A 23,729-nucleotide genomic window follows, 5' to 3' on the forward strand; every position below is an offset into this window, starting at 1 on the left:
CGTAAAATATGTGAAAATAAATTACAACATTTCCGCTTTCTCCCGTCTCCCATTATATACCCAAATGGCCTATTAGAATAAAGCAATACTTCCTCAATTGTTTCACAATCTATATATTAATACGTGAAGCAAAAACTTTGTATCCCTTTTTACGAAAATTGCGCGGACGGAGGACTATGAAATTTCCCACACTTATAGAGAACATAGAGAAAGAGTGCAGAATCCAAATATTTTTTTATGTTATACGTAAAAAATACATTAAATCAAAATTATTATTTTTTTAATTTTTTTTTCTACCTAAGCTGAGAGCCTTGGGAGGCTATTTCAGCGTAACCCTAACTTTAGTAGGTGAGCTCACGGGGCTCAAACCTAATGACGTTGCTAACACGAACCCTAGCAAGAGCCGTGCTTCGCAGAATCTACCACCGGATCGGAAACCCGACCCACTGAGAAGATCCGGCGAGAAACTCAGTGGGCTGTGTCTGAGAGTTAATTTACGGTGACCAGTGCTTGAAGTACCTAGAAGCACCGTTAGTAGATCGGGAGGATCCGAGATGTCGTGTTTTGGGCGATGTCGACTGCTTTCCATTCTGTCCGCAGGATCGGGAATGTAGTTACCGGCGGCCACGATGAGTGGGTTCTCGTGTCGTGCCGCTTTATCGAAGTGGAATCAACATTAAACACACTACCATGTATTTGACACTCACACGCATGCATACTATTTGTTTATTGTCAAACTTTTCTTATTGCTTTTACTCTGTGGTTAAATTGAGAATAGATTGAATATTGTTTGTCTTTATTATTATTTGTCTAAAGTGTACATACAGTCTTAGCGAAATCTGTGACTATATAATAGAAGTATAATATCTTTGACAATAGAATCATAATAGTGTACAAACTTATAATTTCAATTAATTATAGTCTGATTTCGACTACCGGGGGACCAATAGTTGATATTTTTGCAGCACGAGAGCGCATTATGCGGCATAATGCTCAACTAAGCTTCAGCATAATTCGGCATTGTGCGTCACTGACTCGCATTATGCTCTGTAATTGGAAAACGGCCATTTATTGCCTTAATTAACCACGGAACGTCTAACCTCCACCTTTTTTGACAACCAACTGACATTGACATCATAAGTAAATCGACTAAACTAAGCTATTCCGACCTTTTTTTTTCTTTTATTGCCTTCGTACCTTAGTCCTTGTAGGCAGACGAGCATACGGCCCACCTGATGGTGATTGGTTACCGTCGCTCATGCGCGTCAGCAATGCCAGGGGCAGAGTCAAGTCGCTGCCTACTGTCAGTTTAATAATATTTCGGCCCAACGTCACTATTTAGTTAACTAAAATAGTTAAAGTTAACTGTTTCCTTAATTTTACGCATGTCAACAACTATTTAGGACGGTATTCAAGAGAATTCATGACTGAGCTACCCCCACTATACAAGTGACTATTGTCGCACAAAACAGTCCGACTCGAGCAGCCGAACCGAGCGGAGCTCTCTGTTGTTGTCGCTGTACACTTGAAATAAAATAAATGGAATTCATCGAAAAAGTGAGACTTAATTATTGTCACTATGGAAGGGAATGGTAATCATAAAGAGAATGGCGTCAGCAACGCTGATGTCATTATTTTAAAAACACCCTGTAACTAGCCTCTCCATCAGATACAATTAATTATATGCGTAATTTTAAGTACGCATTTAACGTTTTTATTCAGTGCATAACAGTCATTCGTGTTATAGGGATGTAACTATGCAATTATTAACACAGATCCTATAATAATACCTCAAGAAGAAGAATGTATACATAAAAAACACACCCTGTTTGTTTTCCAGCTGATTCCGCAACTCGTTGTACTGCTCGGTCATTCTCTGCACCAGCTCTCTGAACTTGAGGATCGTGGAGTCGCGGTCGAGTATCGTCTCGAACACTGCCTCTCTCTCTCTCATCGCCTGAAAGAGATTGAGAGGTTGGGGAGGAGAGCGGCGCCAGACAGAGATCGCTTGTGCCTTTGACCATATTCAGAACATATCTCTTTTTTATTGCTTAGATTTTGAGAAGTCGTCGTGGCCTAACGGATAAGACGTCCGGTGCGTCCGTATATAGCGATGCACCGGTTTTAGAATCCCGCAGGCGGGTACCAATTTTTCTAATGAAATACGTACTTAACAAATGTTCACGATTGACTTCTACTGTGAAGGAATAACATCGTGTAAACCCGCAAAATTATAATTTGCCACTTAACATCAGGTGGGCTGTGAGCTCGACCACCCATCGAAGCAATAAAAAAAAAATCTAAGCAATACTAAACGTCCCTTCAATTTTCGCGCGCGATTCTCATCAGTCCCAACCCCAACTCACCTCCCTGGTGGCCGCGTGAGCCATCTCCAACTCCTCACGCAGATCCATCTCGAGCTCACGGTTCGACTCGACCAGTTGCTCGTGGACTTCCTGAAGGGCCTCCAGCTCCGATACGTCCTGCCTCAGCTGTTCCACCTGATCACGTATAACTTAACTTCATTTTAGGAATTTTATGACCTGGTAACTAAGACCTTTAAGTTATGTCGTATTTTAATTTATTTTCTTATTTTTATGAAAAATGATGAAATGAACTGAAGATGATTATATTTGAGACATTAATCAAGTGGGATGAAATTATATGAAAAGAAATGAGACGATATGGGATGAAATATAATCTCAGTAAAATGGTGGTCATTTACTGAGACTTTTGTCAGTGGACTTTTTGTAGGATCCCGAGAAGTTACGTCCAGCGGCTTTGTTTCATTTTCCCACATTTGTGCACTTGCACAGATACTAAACAGTTAATAAACCACCGTTATTACAAATTTAAACCCGAAGAAACACTAAATAGACAAAATAAAACAAATCACACAACTCCACTCCTCGCGTTCCCGCCAAAAAGTCTAACTTAACTTTACGACTCTATTTCTCTTACTACCCTCATCTATCAACGAAAATGTGAAGAGTCAAAAGATGTTCTCGTATTAGGACAATACAGTAGATCGGGAGGAATAGAGACTAGAGTCAGAATAGGGATAGATCTGGGTTGTCACAATACTTTTGTTGAGTTGTCCGATTTAACTTCATTGAACTGAAAATGACTTTTATTTAGTGTTTATGAATATTAAATAGTTTAATTTAATCATCAAAGTTTTGTAACTTATTAAAGATATTAAAAAGTTAATTATCTAAAGTTAGGTTTTTTTTTTTTTTTTTTTTTTTTTTTTTTATTGCTTAGATGAGTGGACGAGCTCACAGCCCACCTGGTGTTAAGTGGTTACTGGAGCCCATAGACATCTACAACGTAAATGCGCCACCCACCTTGAGATATAAGGTCTAAGGTCTCAATTATAGTTACAGGTGCTTACCTGACAACTAAATAGTGCCAGCCCTATCGGGAAACTATTGTCGCCATACGTAACCTGGTTCACCTCAAAGTCAAGGTGAATCGGGTCAAGTTAGTTTTTTCAGTTTTGATGTGAAACATCTATAGCCGCACGTAAAACCGATTTCTGGCGTGGCGACGCATGCCGTGGCGACGCGTCACCACGCTATATGATGGTATATATATACAGTCTATGCAGTAGTGTGTACTATGTGGCGACGCGTCGCCATGCGCAATCGACTGTGCGATTCTCTGTGTTTTACTTGAAAACAAATTATTTTTTCGTAATATTTTATTTATCATTATGACATATTTAGTTCCTATCACATTTTTTTTGTGTATGTTTTGTAATGAACTATATATAATAAGGCATCGCTCCGAAACCATTTTCATCTCAATTTTATTGGTATTACCCTAAGAAGAACCCATTGAAAATTTATGTCGGATTTGGAAAGGGTCCCGATTCCCCCCAATCTACAGTACGTATTTTACGCGGAGACGATCACTATGACCGATCTTGGGAGGGACTCATATCTACCTGTGGTTTTACGTGGGTCAATGATATACATCGTGAACTAAAGTGGTTCACTAGAGATTTTCCGGTCACCGTTCTCGTCGAACCCGTCGCCAACGACGAACGGCTCGGCGAGTAAATTAACCCACAGACACAGCCCACTGAGTTTCTTGCCGGATCTTCTCAGTGGGTCGCGTTTCCGATCCGGTGGTAGATTCTCCAAAGCACTTGCTAGGGTCAGTGTTGGCAAATTCAGTCAGGTTGAGCCCGTGAGCTCACCTACTCGTACGGTGAACCTAGTATGACTCCTCGAGGTCACTAGAATAGATAGGAAAAAAGACGCGTACAAAATGAATATAGTAATGGTCGCATCGCCGATCACTCACCTGATCTTCCAAGGCCATCTTCTTCTCGGCCAATTGCTCGACCATCTCTTCGGCTCCCAGAGCCGCGTCCACCTGCTCGCGGAGGTCGCTGACCTGCGCCTCCAGTTCCTCGACGCGAGCGGACAGCTTCTCCTTGGTTCGACTCAGTTCCGCGATCTCAGACTTGTAATGCTCTAGATCCTTTGCCAAACAAAGATATAACCGTATACAGGGTGTTCATAGCAGGGTGTTTCATTTTTAAAGTCCTTAGACATCACAACTTCAACGACGCCATCCAATAGGCTGCGGCTTGGCTCTGCCCCTGGCATTGCTGAAGTCCATGGGCGACGGTAACCACTCACCATCAGGTGGGCCGTATGCTCGTCTGTCTAAAAGGGCAATAAAAAAAAAAACGACTGCAAATCGGAAATGACTGCCTCACGACAGAAATAGGCGAGACGGCGTAGTACTACCATCAGTAATTACGAAAATCCATAATATTGTCTGATTTGATCTTCATCTAGGTATTATTTCTCCATCGTGGAATTTGTTCACTTTAAAATTTAATTCCGGTCTAATGGCACGAGTTACTGGTGGTAGGACGTGTTGTGAGTCCGCAGGAGTAGGTACCACCACCCTGCCTATATACTGATGCGAAGCAGTAAAGCATTTCGGTTCGAAGGGTTAAACGATCGTTGTACTATGGAATTTACTCTTAAGCATCGCGGTATTTGAGCCCCGTTGACCACTAAACCACAAAATTAGATATCAATGTTAAGAAGCAAGATGGCTGCTTCGAACACAAGCAAATACTCATTACGTCGACAGGGATTTTGTTTATTTTTCTTTTTAACATTCCAGGCTCTGCCGTCGCCCTTTTAGCCTGCAGCACTGACCTTCTGCATCTTCTGCATTTCGTGCTTATCGTGCGCGGTTAGATCCCTCAGCCTGACCAGGGTATCCCTGAGGCGGATGTTCTGTTGCTGTAGCTGCCTCATCTCGTAGCCCGTGGCTCCGCTGTCGGCGGCTGCGTACGGGTGCTCTGTTCAGCCCGCGCACACACAAGTCCACGTTTAAATATAACATCACATGCGCTGCCTCCCTGGGTTTCGTGTGAATCCGAAATGAGGGTAGTTCGTAATTTCTCTTTCACTAAATTTTCATCTACCCTCTTAGAACACTAAAAGCCAATATCAAATTTTATTTATTCAATACGCAAAGTACATATCTTTCATTTTTTTTTGGTTGGAATAATACCCGACTATCTTTATTAACAAATGAAATGTAATACCAGGGAGACATTTAGAAAACAAAAAAACAAATACACACACACAAAAAACAAAAGACAATGCGTAAATAAAAATTAAAAACAATAAATTTAAAAAAAAAAGAAACATGCACGTAATAGATATTTTAACAAAAAAAAAATTTACTTTTCATTAAAACTAGTTTTTAAATTTTATAATTTGCAACGTTTCAAGAACTTTACGGTTTACGTGATACCAGAGAAAGAGGAATGAGTGTTAAGATGACGGCTGATAGAAGAGAATTGAAGACAAAAAGTAGCTGTACCGACCCCACCTAGTGGGATAAGGTGGGGACAAAGAAGAAAAAGAAAGAGTACGACTGACGCATGAGTTATTTTTTTAAATACTTATACGACTCGCGTTTACCGAAGGGAATACGCTGTCTATTATACGGTCAATCTTTGTATTCAATGAAAACGAAAGACGGATTATCATTCACCAGTCACCTGGGGTCGGCGCAACATGCTTTCTCCTTCCATACTCCTCTGTTATATACCATTACTTCGCTCAGTCCCCTCTTACGCATATCGTCTTTCAATCCATCCATTTTTTCTTAGGTCTCCAGAAAAAGTAAGGCCGATACTGAATAATAATAAATAATGAAGCGGTGGTGATCCGCTGGATACAAGCAGCGCAGGACCGATCGTTGTGGCGAGGCTTTGAGGGGAGGGGGGCTATGTCCAGCAGTGGACAGCTGTGGGCTGATAGATATATAGATAGATAGACATCATAAATAATACATAATAGATAAATAGATAATTGGGAACAAATCACACACGGTAATCCGGCCCCAAATTCCCTTCGTTATGGGTACCAGACTGACATACATACTTATATCCGTTTAAATAAAATATATACATAAAGAGCAAACAAATTTGTACATCGCACGAAAGTTTGCCCGATGCGGGAATCGAATCCACGACCCTCGACGCCACAGTCAAGGCCGCTAACTACTGCACCACCGAATCAATCAAAACTGAAGAATTCGTAGCATAGATTATTCGATTCGATTATTACATTTTTTTTTTTTATTGCTTAAATGGGTGGACGAGCTCACAGCCCACCTGGTGTTAAGTGGTCACTGGAGCCCGTCGACATCTACAACGTAAATGCGCTACTCACCTTCAGATATAAGTTCTAAGGTCTCAAGTATAGTTACAACGGCTGGCCCCACCCTTCAGACCGAAACGCACTACTGCTTCACGGCAGAAATAGGCGGGGTGGTGGTACCTACCCGCGCGGACTCACAAGAGGTCCTACCACCTGTACATTCCTATATCCATACTAGTCATGACAGCGAGAGATGTTGATCGTATTTCGAATATAATTTTATTCTTAAGTCATCATCGTTATCATCATCGAGAGAGAAAATAAGAATTTGCGTGGACGTTGAATTCGTAATTGAACAACATATTTACTGGTTCCAATCTGTTGAACACCGTCCAACATATTTACTGGTCTCATTCTACTTAACACCATCCAACATATTTACTGATCTCATTCTGTTTAAAGCCATCCAAATCACTTCCAGCAGCACCAATACACCGCGATCCGTATATTAAAAGCTTCGCGAAAGTACGAAGAACGTGGTCATGCATTAAGGACGCATCATAACATTTACAAACAACAACCGTTACAATTGAAACATTCAATAATATAGTCGTCTCTTTCACACTTACACACAGCACACATGAAAACAGTTCAACTTGGTTATTTTTTAAACCAACAACCTATAGACTACATAGAAAATAAATGTTCACAAAATGAATTTACAACATAATGAAAATAACGTGTTCTCATTTTAAATGTAATGTTGTATGTACGTACATTGAAAATTTCTTTGTGTATATCTATAAAGTAACATTAAAATTATTATTATTATTATTTTTTTATTGCTTAGTTGTGTGGACGAGCTCACAGCCCACCTGATGTTAAGTGGTTACTGGAGCCCATAGACATCTACAACGTAAATGCGCCACACACCTTGAGATATTGTTCTAAGGTCTCAGTATAGTCACAACGGCTGCCCCACCCTTCAAACCGAAACGCATTACTGCTTCACGGCAGAAATAGGCGGGGCGGTGGTACCTACCCGTGCGGACTCACAAGAGGTCCTACCACCAGTAATTACGCAAATTATAATTTTGCGGGTTTGATTTTTATTGCACGATGTTATATTCCTTCACCGTGGAAGTCAATCGTGAACATTTGTTGAGTACGTATTTCATTAGAAAAATTGGTACCCGCCAGCGGGATTCGAACACCGGTGCATCGCTCGATACGAATGCACCGGACGTCTTATCCTTTAGGCCACGACGACTTTTTTTTTTTATAATACATGGAAAAAAAATATATAAAACATAGCATTTAATCAAAGATAATTAATTGCACCCCAATTACCACTTTTCTTTTAGACACCCCATACTATTATTCTACAGTGAAATAATAATATTTAATAAAATCATAAATAAATATATAAATAAAGACAATAGCAAAGCAAAAAGCATAAATAATCATAAGTAAGTAAGACTTGTGTGCTCACGAGCAGAACTGAAGATGCTTTGTTATTATAAGCATACATATTGACCGCACAAAACCGATCTCTATGAATATCGCAGAATGTGCCTTATTTTTAACGTGTTAAGGTCCACTTTTGATTATTTCATATCAAATTTAGAGGTCAATATATATGTTATATTAATCTTGATGTTAAGGAATGACTACATACGTTATCCCTTTAATTTTTTTAATTTATATACTTCATACATTAAGTATTGACTAAAGTGGAAGGAATTAATAATTATCAGGGGCAAACTCCACAAATATTATTTCATTAATCAGTTTAGTGAAATTTAAAGTAATTATAATCTGAATATTGTATCATTAATCCGTTTAGTGACATTTAAAGTAATTATAATCTGAATATTGTTTTGCTGACCGCCCAAGCAACGGTTTTTGTTGTTGAGTTTTGTTTTGTTTCGGCTGGCAGCGGCTTGGCTCTGCCCCTGGCATTGCTGAAGTCCATGGGCGACGGTAACCACTCCCCATCAGGTGGGCCGTGTGCCCGTCTGCCTACAATGGCAATAAAAAAAACCCAAAATTTCCAACTACCCTCAAAAAAAAAAGTACTCACGAATGTTCCCGCCGGCTTCCATCTCGGCCTTCATCAGCTGCAGGTCGAGAGTGGCCTCTTCCAGCTTCTCCCGGCACTGCTCCAACTCCATCTGCAGGGCCTCGGCTCGCTCCTCCGCCATCTCCTTGTCGAGGGCCGCCATCTCTGCCGCCTCCGACAGTTCGGCGGTTTCGTCGTTGTGGACCTCTAGAGCTTCTTGGGCCTCGCGAACCTGACAACGGAACGAACATCTGAGGACATTTCAATATTTAAGTCCCATTTTTTTCCCTGCCTTAGATGATAGCCTTGAGAGGGTAACGTGTAGGTGAGCTCTCGGGACTCAAACCAAGAGGCCTTACTAACAATAGTCCTAGCCAGAGCGGTGCTTCGCAGAATCTACCACCGGATCGGAAACCCACTGAGAAGATTCGGCGAGAAACTCATCCGTCGTCAGGTTTGAGCCCCGTAAGCTCACCTACTTGTTAGGTTACGTAGACACAGCCACGCAAGGCTAACAGCTTAGGAAAATATATATATGTATATTGAGAAACTCCAAGATTCGTCGGTGAACAAGTAATACTAACGTCTTATAGATAAGAGACATTAAATATGAAATTTTGGATTGTGTGTATAAGACGCTGTGTGAGTTGAAAGAGAGTTTGGTCTCTGGCGAGTTCGGATGCGACACCTACCTCCTGTTTCGCTCGCTGGAGATCCCTCTGCAGCTGAGCTTGAGACTCCATGATCTTGGTCTTGAACTCGTTCGCCTGCTCCAGCTGCAGCCTCAGACGCTCCAGCTCGCGCAGCTTCTCCCGATCTTCGGCGCGTCGAACCTTGACGGTCTCCAGTTTCTCTTTCAGGTCTTCGACTTCGGATTTCAGTTGGGTTATCTGTAATTCGAGTGAAGCGTTTTTATTTTTTATTTTTGAAGTGAATATTCTTTATCGACGTAGGGAGGAAAAAACGTATGTAACGTTTTTCGGTTACGCGCCATCTTAATTTCTTCCGTTACGCGCCATGTTTATTTGATTTCTACTTAGTGTGCTATCAACAGATGTAGCTGCACGTAAATTCAACAATTCCTGAATCGCGGTGACGAGATGTTAGAGTCGATAGACGTTCTCGTATTTCTCTTGCTAAATCATACCTACCTGGCGTCGGGATACCGTGATCATGCAGGCGGTTTCCACAGAGAGGGGCTGCTCCATTGCACCGCGGAGCGGTTGACAATTGCGATTATTTTTATATTTTATAAGTTTCACTTCTACCGTGTGTGACTTGCACACACACACATTTTTTTATTTATTGCGTAGATGTGTGGACGAGCTCACAGCTTACCTAGTGTTAAGTGGTTACCGGAGCCCATAGACATCTACAATTTAAATCTGAGTTCGATTCCAACATCAGGCAAACATTCGTGTGATTAACAGTTTTGTTTTCTCTTTGGCTGAGTGTTTATTATCCATATATGTATGTAAAGAAAAATTATTATTATTTAAAACTCTTTAGTTTTTAAAAAAGATTTTCTTTCAGTGTCATGGAGTGAAGAAGTCTATCATTCAGAAAAATACAGCTCAGCCATGTATAGTTTATTAATACTGTTTACTGTTTAATTTTTAATATGAATTTTTAAAGAGATTAAGGGCTTTAAATATTGTTTTCTTGTTATAAACATAACAGAAAATGCAATTAAGCCTTTAATTGTTTATTCATTCTGAAGTACTCCATGTCATTATATGTATAATTCGAGGCTTGAAAGGCAAACGTGACTAAGCGACAATGCGTGAACTTTACAGTAGACTAATTTAAAGTTGAAATACCTGAAAACAAAATTTATGTTAACGAATCTAGCTGTAGTAGAATCTAGCTAGTAGCTGTAGGATTGAAATGATTTTAATAGACCTAGAAATATATTTTTTTTGCGCATCGAATATGGTTATTGCCTATCATTTATGTACAAAGCAGATATTGTCGCTTAGTCACGTTTGCCTTTCAAGCGTCGAATATATTTAATCGTATTTTTATCAGTCTCTGGTACCCATAACGTAGGGAATCCTAAATTGGAGCAGGAATTGGATGGCCGTGCTTGATTTTTTCCCAGTTTTTTTTTTATTGCCCTTGTAGGCAGACGAGCATACGGCCCACCTGATGGTGAGTGGTTACCGTCACCCATGGACTTCAGTAATGCCAGGGGCAGAGCCAAGCCGCTGCCTACCGTTTAATACTCTCCACAAGCCTCGTTTGAAGAAGGACATGTCATATCAGTTACGTCATGTCAGTTATTATTATTATCATAAGGTCGCTGTTACAATCCCATTTTAATACCTAGATTCCTTCGAACCGTAAAGCGTGTCATTATGGCCGAAATAAAGCGAATATTTTGGCTTTTTTTTTGTGGTTAAAATCTTCATATAATAACGTCTAATTACACATAAGAGGGATCCAATTTCGGGGCAGTTTTTTTAAGTCTTAGATGGTTGGACGAACCCAAGGTCCACCTGATATTACCCGCTTACCGAAGCTCTTGGATGTCAACTAATTAAATGCCGCCACACATGTTGAGACCTAGGTACTAAAGTCTCAGGTTTAAGAGTGTATAGGGACCACAAATGTCTCCATAGCCACTAATAATTATATGTATGTGTTAGCGGTAATTATATTGCAGTGATGGTACGTCAGTCTCGGGTTTGTCGAGCTGTCGATAGCACGTTAGGTTGTAATCCCAATACACGTTAGTCACTTAACTGAACACGTGTCTAATTAACCCTTGCCCGATATAGAGACTCAACACTGGTGACCAAGACGTGACCCCGAATGATGTAGGGACATTTGTGGTCCCTACAAGTACACCAGCTGCTCCACTCTTCAGACCGAAACGCATTACTGCTTCTCACTTTCGTTTGTCGTATCACTCTTGTCAGTGAAGTCGTCAGTATCATTGCTGTGGGCAGATGTTATGCGCCTCACAAGTAATCGCCACTTCTCGGGCATTAAGCAGCCTCTTTCGGCGATCGTGCATGGGCACATACTATAATTTTTTGGACATATCTCCCGGCGAGGGAATGACTCCAAAGAGTGCCTTGTGGCTCAGGGCAAGGTGGAAGGTACCAGACCACGTAGAAGGTTGCCCATGCGATCGACCGACCAAGTCAAGTCACAGTTGGCGATTCTTTGCATGAGTGTACCAGGCTCACCACTGTTTCTCACTACGAAATAAAGAAAACCACAGTACAGCTTACCTCTTGCTGGGCCTGAAGGTTGGCCAGCTTATCTTCAACGGACGAAGGAACGGGCTGTGGGGACGTTATGCTCTGACCTGGTGTGTACTGCGGAGTGAGGGTCTCGACGAAACCAGTCTGAAAATTAAATTTTCAAATTCAAACTCACTCTCTTCTCCGAAGTTTACAGCGTAGCAGAAACCAGTTGGAGGTGAGCCTCTCCCGATTTTGCTACTTGAGTTAAAGTGGTTTTATGATGGTGGAGGACCTTGGATCATCATCAGGTCCAAGTTATTGTGCACATGCTGTCCTAACATACAAACCAGAACGTTATGAAGGGGAGACTGTGAAGATAATGAATCTGCTATGAATGGAGTGCCAAGTGATCACGGGCACGATTTTTAATATCCATTTTTAAATAGGCAAAGGTGTAAAAATTATCAATTAAGAATTTAATTCAAGCCTTTTTTCATAAAAACCCATTTTCCCTTTGTGTGTGGAAAGAAATAGTTCTTGATTTGGCAAAATTTTTAGGTAATAACATGAATCTAAGTCTTCATGTACCAGGAATTGAGGTTGAATTTCGTTCGCTGGTTAGTTATACCTTCATCACTGAAGTTACACGTGAACGTTTCATGTCAGTTTTCTTTGACAACTTTTTAAACTGCTTCAAGATCTGACAAGGGGGGGGGACAAATAGTGACAAATGCCTTATCGGGTATACCTCGACAAAAGACGCTCTTTTCGCCTCAGGCGAAGATGCCCTTTCGGTTGTTGGCGAAGCGTATGACGTCAACGATTGCCGACTGCTCGCCAGCGAGGTGCGAGAACTGAAACACCGAAGAATCATTCAACATATACGAAACTTGATGCGGCAGAGTGATACGTAGCGATTCTGTGATCGAAAATTTTACACCGACCCCGATGTTGTATAGAACTATTCGTTCAGAATTTCGTAATTGTTTTTCGACGACTACCCTCTCAGAAAACAATGTACGGTTTATGAGGTAGCCGCCATTTAAAATTGAACGTCCAAATGGGAAAGCGAAATAATCCTATGCAACCACCATAAATATACTACCACTGTAACTATACTTGAGACTTTAGAACTTATATCTCAAGGTGGGTGGCGCATTTACGTTGTAGATGTCGATGGGCTCTAGTAACCACTTAACACCAGGTGGGCTGTGAGGTCGTCCCCCCATCTAAGCAATAAAAAAAACGACTTAATTAAGTAATAATTAAAATTAATAATTTTAAAAAGTATTTTAAATTGAACGACATTGTCACTAGTTTTTCTCAACTTTTGGCATTCAACGAACACATACCCATCTGTTAATTTTACAGGCAGTTCCTTACTGTTGTGGTTTCTGAATTGATCATCTTATGACCTGTCTAAAAAGATTCCAAGTCTTCAGAACTCACTGACCCAATAACATTGTTTGACCAGCGTAAGGCTTTAAGGATTAATTCGGTCAATATCAATGTCCGTCATTAAGCGTTTCCCCAAAAGTTTCTATTTCGTTTCGAAGCGCACATACCGATCTATCACTCTGCCTTCTTACCAGGCTTTTTACAAAGCTTTAAAAGCACCGGACATATTGTCCCTAATAAGGATTTTTTTAAGTCTATGCTAACTACGATTGACGTGCTTTAATTTACACATAAGAAACTAAACACATACAATTAGAACAGTCATATAAAGAACACATACGTCATATTTTACTGGTGGTAGGACCTCTTGTGAGTCCGCACGGGTAGGCACCACCGCCCTGCCTATTTCTGCCGTGAAGCAGTAATGCGTTTCGGTTTGAAGGGTGGGGCAGCCGTTGTAACTATACTGAGATCTTAGAACATAAATCTCAAGGTGTGTGGCGCATTTACGTTGTAGATGTCGATGGGCTCTAGTAACCACTTAACACCAGGTGGGCTGTGAGCTCGTCCACAAATCTAGGCAATAAAAAAAAAATAAAAAAAAATTGACTTGTATAATTAAGCATTGATTCCGGTTTGAGGGACTGAATAAGTCGAGATTTTGATCCGGGATGAGGTGAATAACCACATTAATCTAATTCTTCTACAGTTTTCGGACACAAAAGCAATATCACTTACTCTCGAATTACATTTAAAAGATTTCTTGATTAATATCAACAGATCCAATGAACCGGTTTTAAGAAACGATAAAGATTCTGGTAGTTACGATAATTTTCACCGCTGTAAAGGGCTATTCACATTTTCTAGACAAGCATATTAATTACGAAGAGGCTCTATTTTACATACAGTGAAATCTGACATCTATGACTATATGTTTCACATGAAGCAAAATGCAAAAAGAACAGTTTGTGGGCCCAGGCTCTGGGCAGCCGATACTATGGCCAAGTTAAAGAGGAGGGTCACTTAAAAAACCTTCCCATGACAATACTATAATTTCATTATTTTGGCCTGTTACCTCAATCAATGTTACCAGGATAAAAACTGATAATTTTAATCTATATGTTCAATTAACCATTGTGTTTCTAGTCAAGACAAACAAGACGTCACAAGACGCCATATATGGGGCTAAACGTTGTGTATAATTATACTATCTATTGATAATACATGACGCTTAGCCAGATATAAGTAATAAGTTAGCTCGTCGTTAATTTTCGTGTCCCAAATGACGTCACACGTGGGTAAGTTACGTTATACTGAATTTTGTAAAATCTACTATGTCGCACCTTAACTTGTCATAGTACGTTGAAAAATCCGAATCCCTTACATTAAAACAAGATCCATTGCAAATTAGAACAGAAGCGGAAAAGAAGGAATGAATTGTGCATACAAACCATAGTGATTCTTAAGACAAAAGCAACTAGGGTGATTTTAGGGTCATAGAAGAAGTTAAATAAATTGGCCAGCTCATTTAGCACTTGCTTGGTATAATTGGACTTACTCACTTCTACCCAATTAGTAAAATCACTTTAATTACTTGATTTTTGGGGTCATAGAAGAAGTTACATAATTTGGCTAGCTCATTTAGCACTTGCTTAGCATAATTGGGCTTGCTCACTTCTAACCCATTAGTAAAATCACTTTAATTCCTTTTAAAAGACATTTAAAATTAGACGCTTAGGATAAGGCACTGGAAAGAGAAGATGCGTGAATCATGTGCATCCAACAAATTACCGTGCATTACTTTCGCAGTTCAAACACGATTACCATACGTTCAACTTACCGACATCTTGGCGCGTACCAAAAATAATACCGTACTTCCTTATTGCTCTACAATTTTGAAACGGACCCATTTGAAAATCAACCTTAAAACGTGGTGGTAGGGCGTCTTATGAGCTCGCACGGGTGCTATGTTCCACTATCGTACCCAAATCTACATGCGATTCGGTTTGAAGCGCAAAAAAGCCGTTGTTACTCTATACGATTGAATTTCCAAATTGGGTGAAATAACTCCTTTTTATCACCCTACAAGGACTGCAGTAGCAATTCCAGATTAAATGATACTAATTTGAACCCTTCCAAGAGCGGTTTCGTATTCAAAGTCAACGTCCTCGACAGGACATCAACGGTCTGTGAATCGCGAAGATTTTATTACGACGGTTATGAGCAATGGTCGGAGTAGTTAGATTGATTTTATACACTTGCGTCGAGATATTATAATATGGACATGCCATTTTAACATTTAATGATTTTTTTTTTAAATTTAAAAAATATTTTTTTAATCCTCATCGGATATAATTTCTGTATTTATGAGATAAACTAAGAAAAAGCCCTGTCTAAGTTTAGTCTCATACTGACAAGCGTCATTTCTAATTCAACCATATACATAACCGACGTATACAATTGTATCATGACTCGAACGATCCTACAGCTCGAATGAGAATGAACTCTGCACGGCTACCAGTCGTATATATAACCGTAGCAGTTGTTTTTTTCAACTACCTCACATTTACAACGAATATAGAAGAGGTTCAACGGAAAGCAAAGCCGCGCGTGACCATACTGTCACCAATAATAACAGAAATACGGGATCATTCCGGTGTATATATATATATTTTATGAATGAGAGATTACTGGTGGCCCAGAGGCCTTTCCAGTTTCATCAGGACAGGTGGGCGAGCAAAGGCTCAGCCGGGAGTGGTGGGATTTGCTAACAGCCGCCCGAGCGCGTCCAAAGGAGACCTGACAACTCAGAAGTAATTGCTCCGCGAAAGCGTTGCTTGAAAACTATTGAATACACAATACTACTCGTGAAAGAGTTCACTTTACATTGAATTTTGTCAGAATTACCCTCACCTCGGACGTGTTTTTAAAATTCATTGAAAAACATCGAACATATGAAGGCGTATTAATAACAGCAAAATAGACAATTATAAAGTATATTACATAAACCACTAGACATCGTTAATAGGCAATCCAACCATGTGTCAACTACAGTGTGTTCGATTTATAAACTTTTGCTTTTTCAAACTACCCTCTCTTTCAATATAGCTTTTTGTACCTCTTAGGAGAAAGCTGCTTCGAAAATCTATACAAACCACGTTCGTCGGCAGACCTCATCAAAAGTTCATAAATCGACACGTGTAAAAATCTAAAAGAAAAAAAACTACACGTGCCACATAACAATTCATCCCGTGTGCATATTTCGTTCGCATACGTTATTTATTACCTCGACATTGACAAAGATCCCGCCTTCGGCTGCGCGGGTGACGCCTTGCGTCGCACGCTTAATGGAAAACACATCAACATGAAGTTAGTCAGTTACGTGTAGGTATACCGTTGTGAAGATAGCGGTTAATAAGATTCGTTTTTTTTTTTTAAATCAAAGGGATGTTCGATCCTTTCGGAAATCCGTTTGTTTGTTGAAAGGGTCAATGTTTAGAAGGAGGGTTAATGTTTACTGTTCAATAGTTATTATTTAATAATATTTAATTAAAAACATCTTAAACAGAACACAATTTAAATATATATTCATAAAAAACTTTGACAGAAGGTTTGAATAAAGAAAAATCAATCAGCGGACTAAAGATCCTTTTAAACGTTATTCGAGAACTTTCTGCGAACTTTGATTACAAAACTACTTTGTAATTAATTAGAGGCACGGCAAATACTTTATCTTTGAAAAACCGTTTAGTTATATTGTTGTTGTTGTCAAAACGTTCATTAATCGTATGATCTTTGGTCACTGGACCGATTCTAGTGGTAATTATGGCCACAAAGCATTCTCTGCCATCAATGAGATAACAATTGAACTGTATTTTATATAATACTAGGTGACCCGGCGAACTTTGTTCCGCCTTAGAGCCAATAAATGAGCAGACTTTTGATTTTATCAAGGTCAATTTTTTATTTGTCCCGGCATGGCTTTCTTAATGATTACCTATCTCGGCACAATAAGCTAATAGAAAATCGAAACAAATACATCAACCGGTCAACTTCAAAATTCTCTTATAATTAATCATAGACTACATTACGTTTAGCTGTCAGTTGCGTTCTGTTATTCCATATTAGTTTCATGTCACGTCCCACTGGAGCGTGATAAAAAGTCATATGTCCTTCTCCTGGTTCTAAGCTACCTCCTCACCAATTTCCAGCCAAATCAGTTTAGCCGTTCTTGAGTTATAAATAGTGTAACTAACACGACGTTCTTTTATATATATAGATATACTGTAGAAAACAACACCCTTTGATTTAAAAAAAAACCAACGAACATTTCATTGTAACATTACTTTAACGTAATAATTATTGACATGACAACGTTTTTATTTATTACTGATTATTATTACAACGTAGTATTTCTATGATTAAAATGCCATGAAAGGACTGTGATGAATCGGTCACGGGTTTCGTATAAAATTATGACTGCAACCAAAAAGCCGATGGAGTTTGCTGCGCCAGTCTAAAAGAGGTGGTAAGACCTCTTGTGAGTCCGCGCGGGTAGGTACCACCACCCTGCCTATTTCTGCCCTGAAGCAGTAATGCGTTTCGGTTTGAAGGGTGGGGCAGCCGTTGTAACTATACTTGAGACCTTAGAACTTATATCTTAAGGTGGGTGGCGCATTTACGTTGTAAATGTCTATAGGCCCCAGTAACCACTTAACACCAGGTGGTCTATGAACTCGTCCATCTATCTAAGCAAAAAAAATTATTATGAATGCGAAAGTCTGTTTCTTTGTTTGTCTGACTTTCACAAATTTCGCATGCACACTGTTAAGGTACACATAAGGATTTTTTAGTATCCGGAAAAATCCTTGAATTTTTTTTTACTGCTTTAACGCGAGTGATGGCCCGGTAAAAAGTTAGTTTGAAATAAAAGATTTTGTGTTTGAATTGAATCGTAATTATTTAATTCGGATTGCTATTGCAAATGAAGTGATTCGAATTAGGTAAAAATCTCCCTTTATCTACTATGTAAGAGTCTCAGAAGCTCTTTGAAATTGCCACTATTTATGTGTCGGAAATAGAAAGTGTATTGCTTTAGGGAGATTAATTTGCTATCAGTACTAAATTCAATACACAGACAGCCATGACTCCACAATCCAAGACATCAGTTCCATCTACTAATACCCTACGAATCGTTTGAGAATCACTTATATGTCAAAACCGAGGGCTTTAGATTAGAAAAGCGCGCATATTACGAAAACTTCACACAGCACTGACGGGACAACGTCATCAAAACATCACAGTCTCGTTTAGAAAGTGCGTAAGCTCTACAAGCGTGTGCTTTTAACTGTAATCCGGTACTTACGTGGTCGGTCTAGACCTCTGGGCCACTGTTAAACTAGCAGAGAAAGAAAAACCATTGTTGTTTTTTTTTTCAATTAACACCGTCACACTATTGATCATGCATAGAGAAGGTGGGTACATCGGTCTTATCAGTTTATCATTATAGTAAAAATTAATAAGATCACATATGACGAGAGATTTATCGAAAACAGAATCGCACCACTTCATATCTCTATGCAAGAACACATAATTTTAATCGTACACAATCTAAAAATGTTATTACAACTAAGTGACACTTGTAGCTTAAGAGCGAAGCGAAACACGTTATCATTTTCACCGTGCAAGATTTAATTTTAGATAAATCAATTTTAAACTATACCCTAGAACGTAATAATAAAGACCAAACATCTCCAACTATACAATCGGACTATAGTTGTGCAGAGTTAAAGCGTTAAGATAATTTTGACAAAGTACAATCCGATTTTAGATTGAGCTGAAAATTAATATTTCGCTTCACACTTAAGCTAATTTATTTAATCATTAATATGAAACACAAAAAAACACAAATCACTCGAATATTTAATTATTATTACTAGCGTTATATTTTAACACCTTAGCAACACTCATTTGTTTATATGGCAACACAAACACACATTAATATTTTTATTATTTAAGAGACCTCTATTTTTACTAAATGATCCGACTTTTTAAATATGGTAAACTAGCAACAATTCTTTTAGCCGCTACTTCTCATCATTATGCAGCTTCTTAAATTGTAAAAATATTTGATATACCTTGTAACTTTACCGCATTTTCGATCTAAATTTGAGTTCGGTGTTGCCACTCTAAAAATAGCATTTGAACAGTTTAACAACTACATCACTGTTTGACTTTGGTTGCTCGGATTTTTCTCGAGTTTACTTGATTTATATTCATAGTTAGTAATATTACGAATTTAACCCTTTATCGCATAGTACGTGAAACCCAAAACGCATGCCACTAAAACCCAATTAAAAATTCTAACTTAATGTTGAATAATATATCTAAATAATAAACTAGATTTGATCACACATATTAATGGGAATGGCGCCTTCTGGTGAAGCGAATCACCACCCGAAGTGATGACCACGACCACTCTGCCAAGAGCGCATACGATTGAGAAGAAGAATTAATGGGAAACCGCAATTTATACTTTAATAAATAATCTTTTGAAACTCATTAGTCGTGTTGAAACAAAGCGTAATGATAATTTGTTAAAACGCTTTTATTAGGTCGACCTGCGTCTATCTATATAACGAAATATTTCAATTAACTTAATAGCAACATAATACTATTTACAATACCTGCTCATAAACTTGGGGACGGTAATAGAAGCGTGAAGAACAAGAACTCATAGAGTTAAACCCCTTTGTTGCGTTGAAACAGAGCGGATTGAGGATTTGTTAAAACGCTTTTATTGGGTCGACCTCTTCTATCCATATAACGAAATATTTCAATTAACTTAATAGCAACATAATACTATTTACAATACCTGCTCATAAACTTGGAGACGGTAATAGAAGCGTGAAGAACAAGAACTCATAGAGTTAAACCCCTTTGTTGCGTTGAAACAGAGCGGATTGAGGATTTGTTAAAACGCTTTTATTAGGTTTACCTCCTTCTATCTATGTAACTTTCAACGCAAATGAATAACAACGTGATACTATATCCAGTCCTTGCTCATAAACCTGGGGGCGCTAATAGAATCTTCAAGAACAAGAACTCATAGAGTTGAAACTCATTAGTCGCGTTGAAATAGAACGCATTGACAATTTGTTAAAACGCTTTTATTAAGTCGACCTGTATCGATCTTGCGGAATTTCTCAACGCTATCATACTTCAAGACATCCGATTAACTTGAATATTTGCACACGTATCAAAGATCGATGACAAAACATTAACTACAGTACTTTATCCCAATATCCTGATCAGGATTCCCAATCTTTCAAATACTTCATGTTTTTATGGACGACCGGGGTGTGATTTGACGATACATCGACGATTTTGTTTTTTTTTCTCAAAGAATTTAGGTCCCGATATAAACTCTGTCTTAAATGTCTATACAATTACCATACCTAAAATTGTTGCGCATACAACGAATGTATCTAGTATAGAGTACAACATTTTCAAATTTCTAATTTTGAGAAGGAATTTTCACCAAGTATTAAGAAGAGTTTTGATGCCGAAAACTGGGCAAAGTGGAACAATTTAATTAGGAAAGCGGACTCTGGCTCTAAGCCGGAAAACGTTAAAAAGAAGAAGAAAATTAAGGAATTTTAATGGTCATTATCTACAACGTTATTGCAGACTCTACGTAGAAGAGGAAATGCCACGACCGGAACTTATGGCACGATTTGGGGGAGGCCTATGCGAAAGCAAAACAATCTTAGCCGATGTCAAATGGAAAGAAAAAAAAAAGAATAGTATGTACCTAAATATGAATTAAGGTTGTTAATAAAGGCTTCTTTATCTTTATCTTTATCTAAAACATTTAGCTCTAGTGCGATCAAAGTTTTATTATTATTTAGATACATTATTTAGATTCACCAACGTTTAACTTATCGAAACCATGAATGAAAGATTAAGCTCAGAGTTCATGTTAATCTAGAAAAAAAATTACCCTACATTATTTAATACCTTATCCGTCGCTTCTTGATAAATTTAGACACATAACTATTGGTCGGTTTTATGAATTGTTTATTTGCCGAAGATTGATATAATTGAGAAATAAATCAGTTTTTTAAGTTTAAACAACTCGGATAAAAATAAATTTAAATTATTGGCTAAATTATACATTAGATAGACCGCGAAGGAACATTAATTCAAAAAATATATGGGAATTAATTCCAAATCGAAATGTGGCTTTAATATCGAGATATATATTTTACATAATGCTGTTGTCTATTCTAACCACCCTCCTTTTCCATTCTGATTTTATGGGGGCGCTTATGCGTTTATTACCTTATTACTTAGTTATCTAGTTTATTAGTCATCTTTTAAACAATTTTTATTAACAGAACTTTCGAAAATGTCTATAGTCTGTCAAACGTAGCTTGATACGCGGGACTTTTTGGCGAGTGACTTAATAAGCTATTTGTTTTACATTAATCGAATTTCTTAGAACAGAAATTAAGTTTTTAAATATAATTTTACCTAAAATCCCATATATGTTTAACTAACTATTATATTGTTGTCAAAATTTATCAAGCAAACAGACGTAGGACTAATTACTAATGAAATAGAATTTGACATATTAAATCTATCTCACCTAAAGTGATTCCTAAAATGACACCCATTTCCGTGCTCCGTTATAATTTATATGCTTTTAATTAATCCGAAAACATTCTACGGATAAATCCAAATTGGTAATACCACAAAAATAGCACAAAGCAAAATGTTGACTATATTAACTGCGTAAGATCTCACATCTAATGTCTATATCAGATTTATTTTTGTCTTTACTCAATTTTTTTTAATTATCATATCACTTTCCGAGTAATATACTAATCTGTGACATAACGGTTCATTTACATGCTAGTGATAGATTTTTCAGCTACATTTTGCCTTGCAAATAATTTTTCAAGCTATTACACTAGTTCACCCATTAAAACATAACTTTTATTCTATGATTTTCAGTTTATCATTATACAAACATTAAATACGGATAATAAAAATTTTTTAACTTTTGAGGTTCGTTTAGTCTTTTATAATATTTAGAACTTAAGTACAGTTACATACCTGCTCAATCTCCTACCAAGAGCGGTCTTGGTGTCCCCGGAGGGGGTAGTGACGGATGTCTCCATCGGATTGTCATCGGCGTCCAGCAGCTGTATTTGGGCAGGACGGACGAAGACACCGAAATTCTCATCGCACTGAAATTATTTGTATGACCATTTTAATTTTTCCACATTAACACGATAAACGTTAATTTGCAATGTGCACCTTCTATGAAGGGTAGATTTTGATCAACGAATTTCTCTTTCAATATACCTCTTAATAGCAAAAATCAATGAGATAATACTGGAGTGCCCAAATCAAGCTTTGGTTCAATATTAAATGATACTAGATAATGACCGAGCTTTGCTCGGTTTTTTTTTTGATAACGCCATCTTGTTGTGTCTCTAATGCGGTTAGTTGCCTTCAATTAAGAAAAATAGTATTATTATTCGCCAATAGATGTCGGGAAGAGTTGATTATGAAAACACGAATAAAACAACATTTTCTGAAAATAAATCGTAGCTAGATCGATTTATCGCCCCCCGAAATCCCCTGTATACTAAATTTTATGAAAATTGTTGGAGCCGTTTCCGAGATTCAGATTATATACATATATATTAATATACAAGAATTGCTCGTTTAAAGGTATAAGATAACACTAAAGGCTTTAATAGAATCTGTCGATAAGCCCAAAGCAATCTTACTTGAAACTATAATTAATCATATTAAAGTATTATCTATATAGACAGAAAACATAAACAAACAGAGGTATTACATGGTGCCTATTAGGTATATTTATTAAATAAATATATTTATCATAATATTCATTTCTATTAATTTTTATTATATTATGTGCTCGTTTCATAAGCATAATTCATATACTGAATACCATCTAATTTCTTTAAATTATTCAACCAATGCACCTACTACACTCTTTTGCATCACCCTTTTGATAACTGGTAGAGATGTCATAAAAAGTCTTTATGGCCTAAAGGATAAGACGTCCGGTGCATTTGTATCTAACAATGCAACGATGTTCGAATCCCACAGGCAGGTACCGATTATTCTAATGAAATACATACTTAACAAATGTTCACTATTTACTTCCACAGTGAAAGAATAACATCATGTAATAAAAATTAAACCTGCAAAATTATAATTTGCATAATTACTGGTGGTAGGATATCTTGGGAGTACGCACGGGTAGGTACCACCACCCCTCTTATTTCTGCCGTGAAGCAGTAATGTATTTCGATTTGAAGGGTGGGAGGTAGGTGAATGGGTGGAAAGAAAGATATTATACTTTATCGCACACCAAAACACAATTAA

The 23,729-nt window shown here is 38.1% G+C and overlaps 1 protein-coding gene across 9 annotated transcripts in view; it reads right to left on the reverse strand.

The window, feature by feature from the left end:
- LOC101737198 (dynactin subunit 1) overlaps positions 1-23,729 on the reverse strand; it is a 49,749-nt gene that overhangs the window by 24,895 nt on the left and 1,125 nt on the right. For 3 of the 9 annotated variants that reach the window (XM_038020069.2, XM_038020065.2, XM_038020061.2), the window contains exons 3-13: positions 22,422-22,555; positions 19,439-19,489; positions 16,588-16,644; positions 12,652-12,757; positions 11,949-12,065; positions 9,402-9,599; positions 8,731-8,941; positions 5,187-5,332; positions 4,312-4,491; positions 2,367-2,501; positions 1,825-1,957 (exon numbers count right to left, since the gene is read on the reverse strand). In XM_038020069.2, coding sequence (XP_037875997.1) covers positions 1,825-1,957; positions 2,367-2,501; positions 4,312-4,491; positions 5,187-5,332; positions 8,731-8,941; positions 9,402-9,599; positions 11,949-12,065; positions 12,652-12,757; positions 16,588-16,644; positions 19,439-19,489; positions 22,422-22,555 — 1,468 coding nt within the window. Of the gene's footprint in view, positions 1-1,824; positions 1,958-2,366; positions 2,502-4,311; positions 4,492-5,186; positions 5,333-8,730; positions 8,942-9,401; positions 9,600-11,948; positions 12,066-12,651; positions 12,758-16,587; positions 16,645-18,666; positions 18,700-19,438; positions 19,490-22,421; positions 22,556-23,729 lie in introns of all 9 variants that reach the window. The other 6 variants (XM_038020062.2, XM_038020063.2, XM_038020066.2 and 3 more) reach the window with 6 other exon arrangements.

The sequence above is a fragment of the Bombyx mori genome, chromosome 24 (genome assembly GCF_030269925.1).
Source record: "Bombyx mori chromosome 24, ASM3026992v2".
Classification (NCBI taxonomy): Eukaryota; Metazoa; Arthropoda; class Insecta; order Lepidoptera; family Bombycidae; genus Bombyx; species Bombyx mori.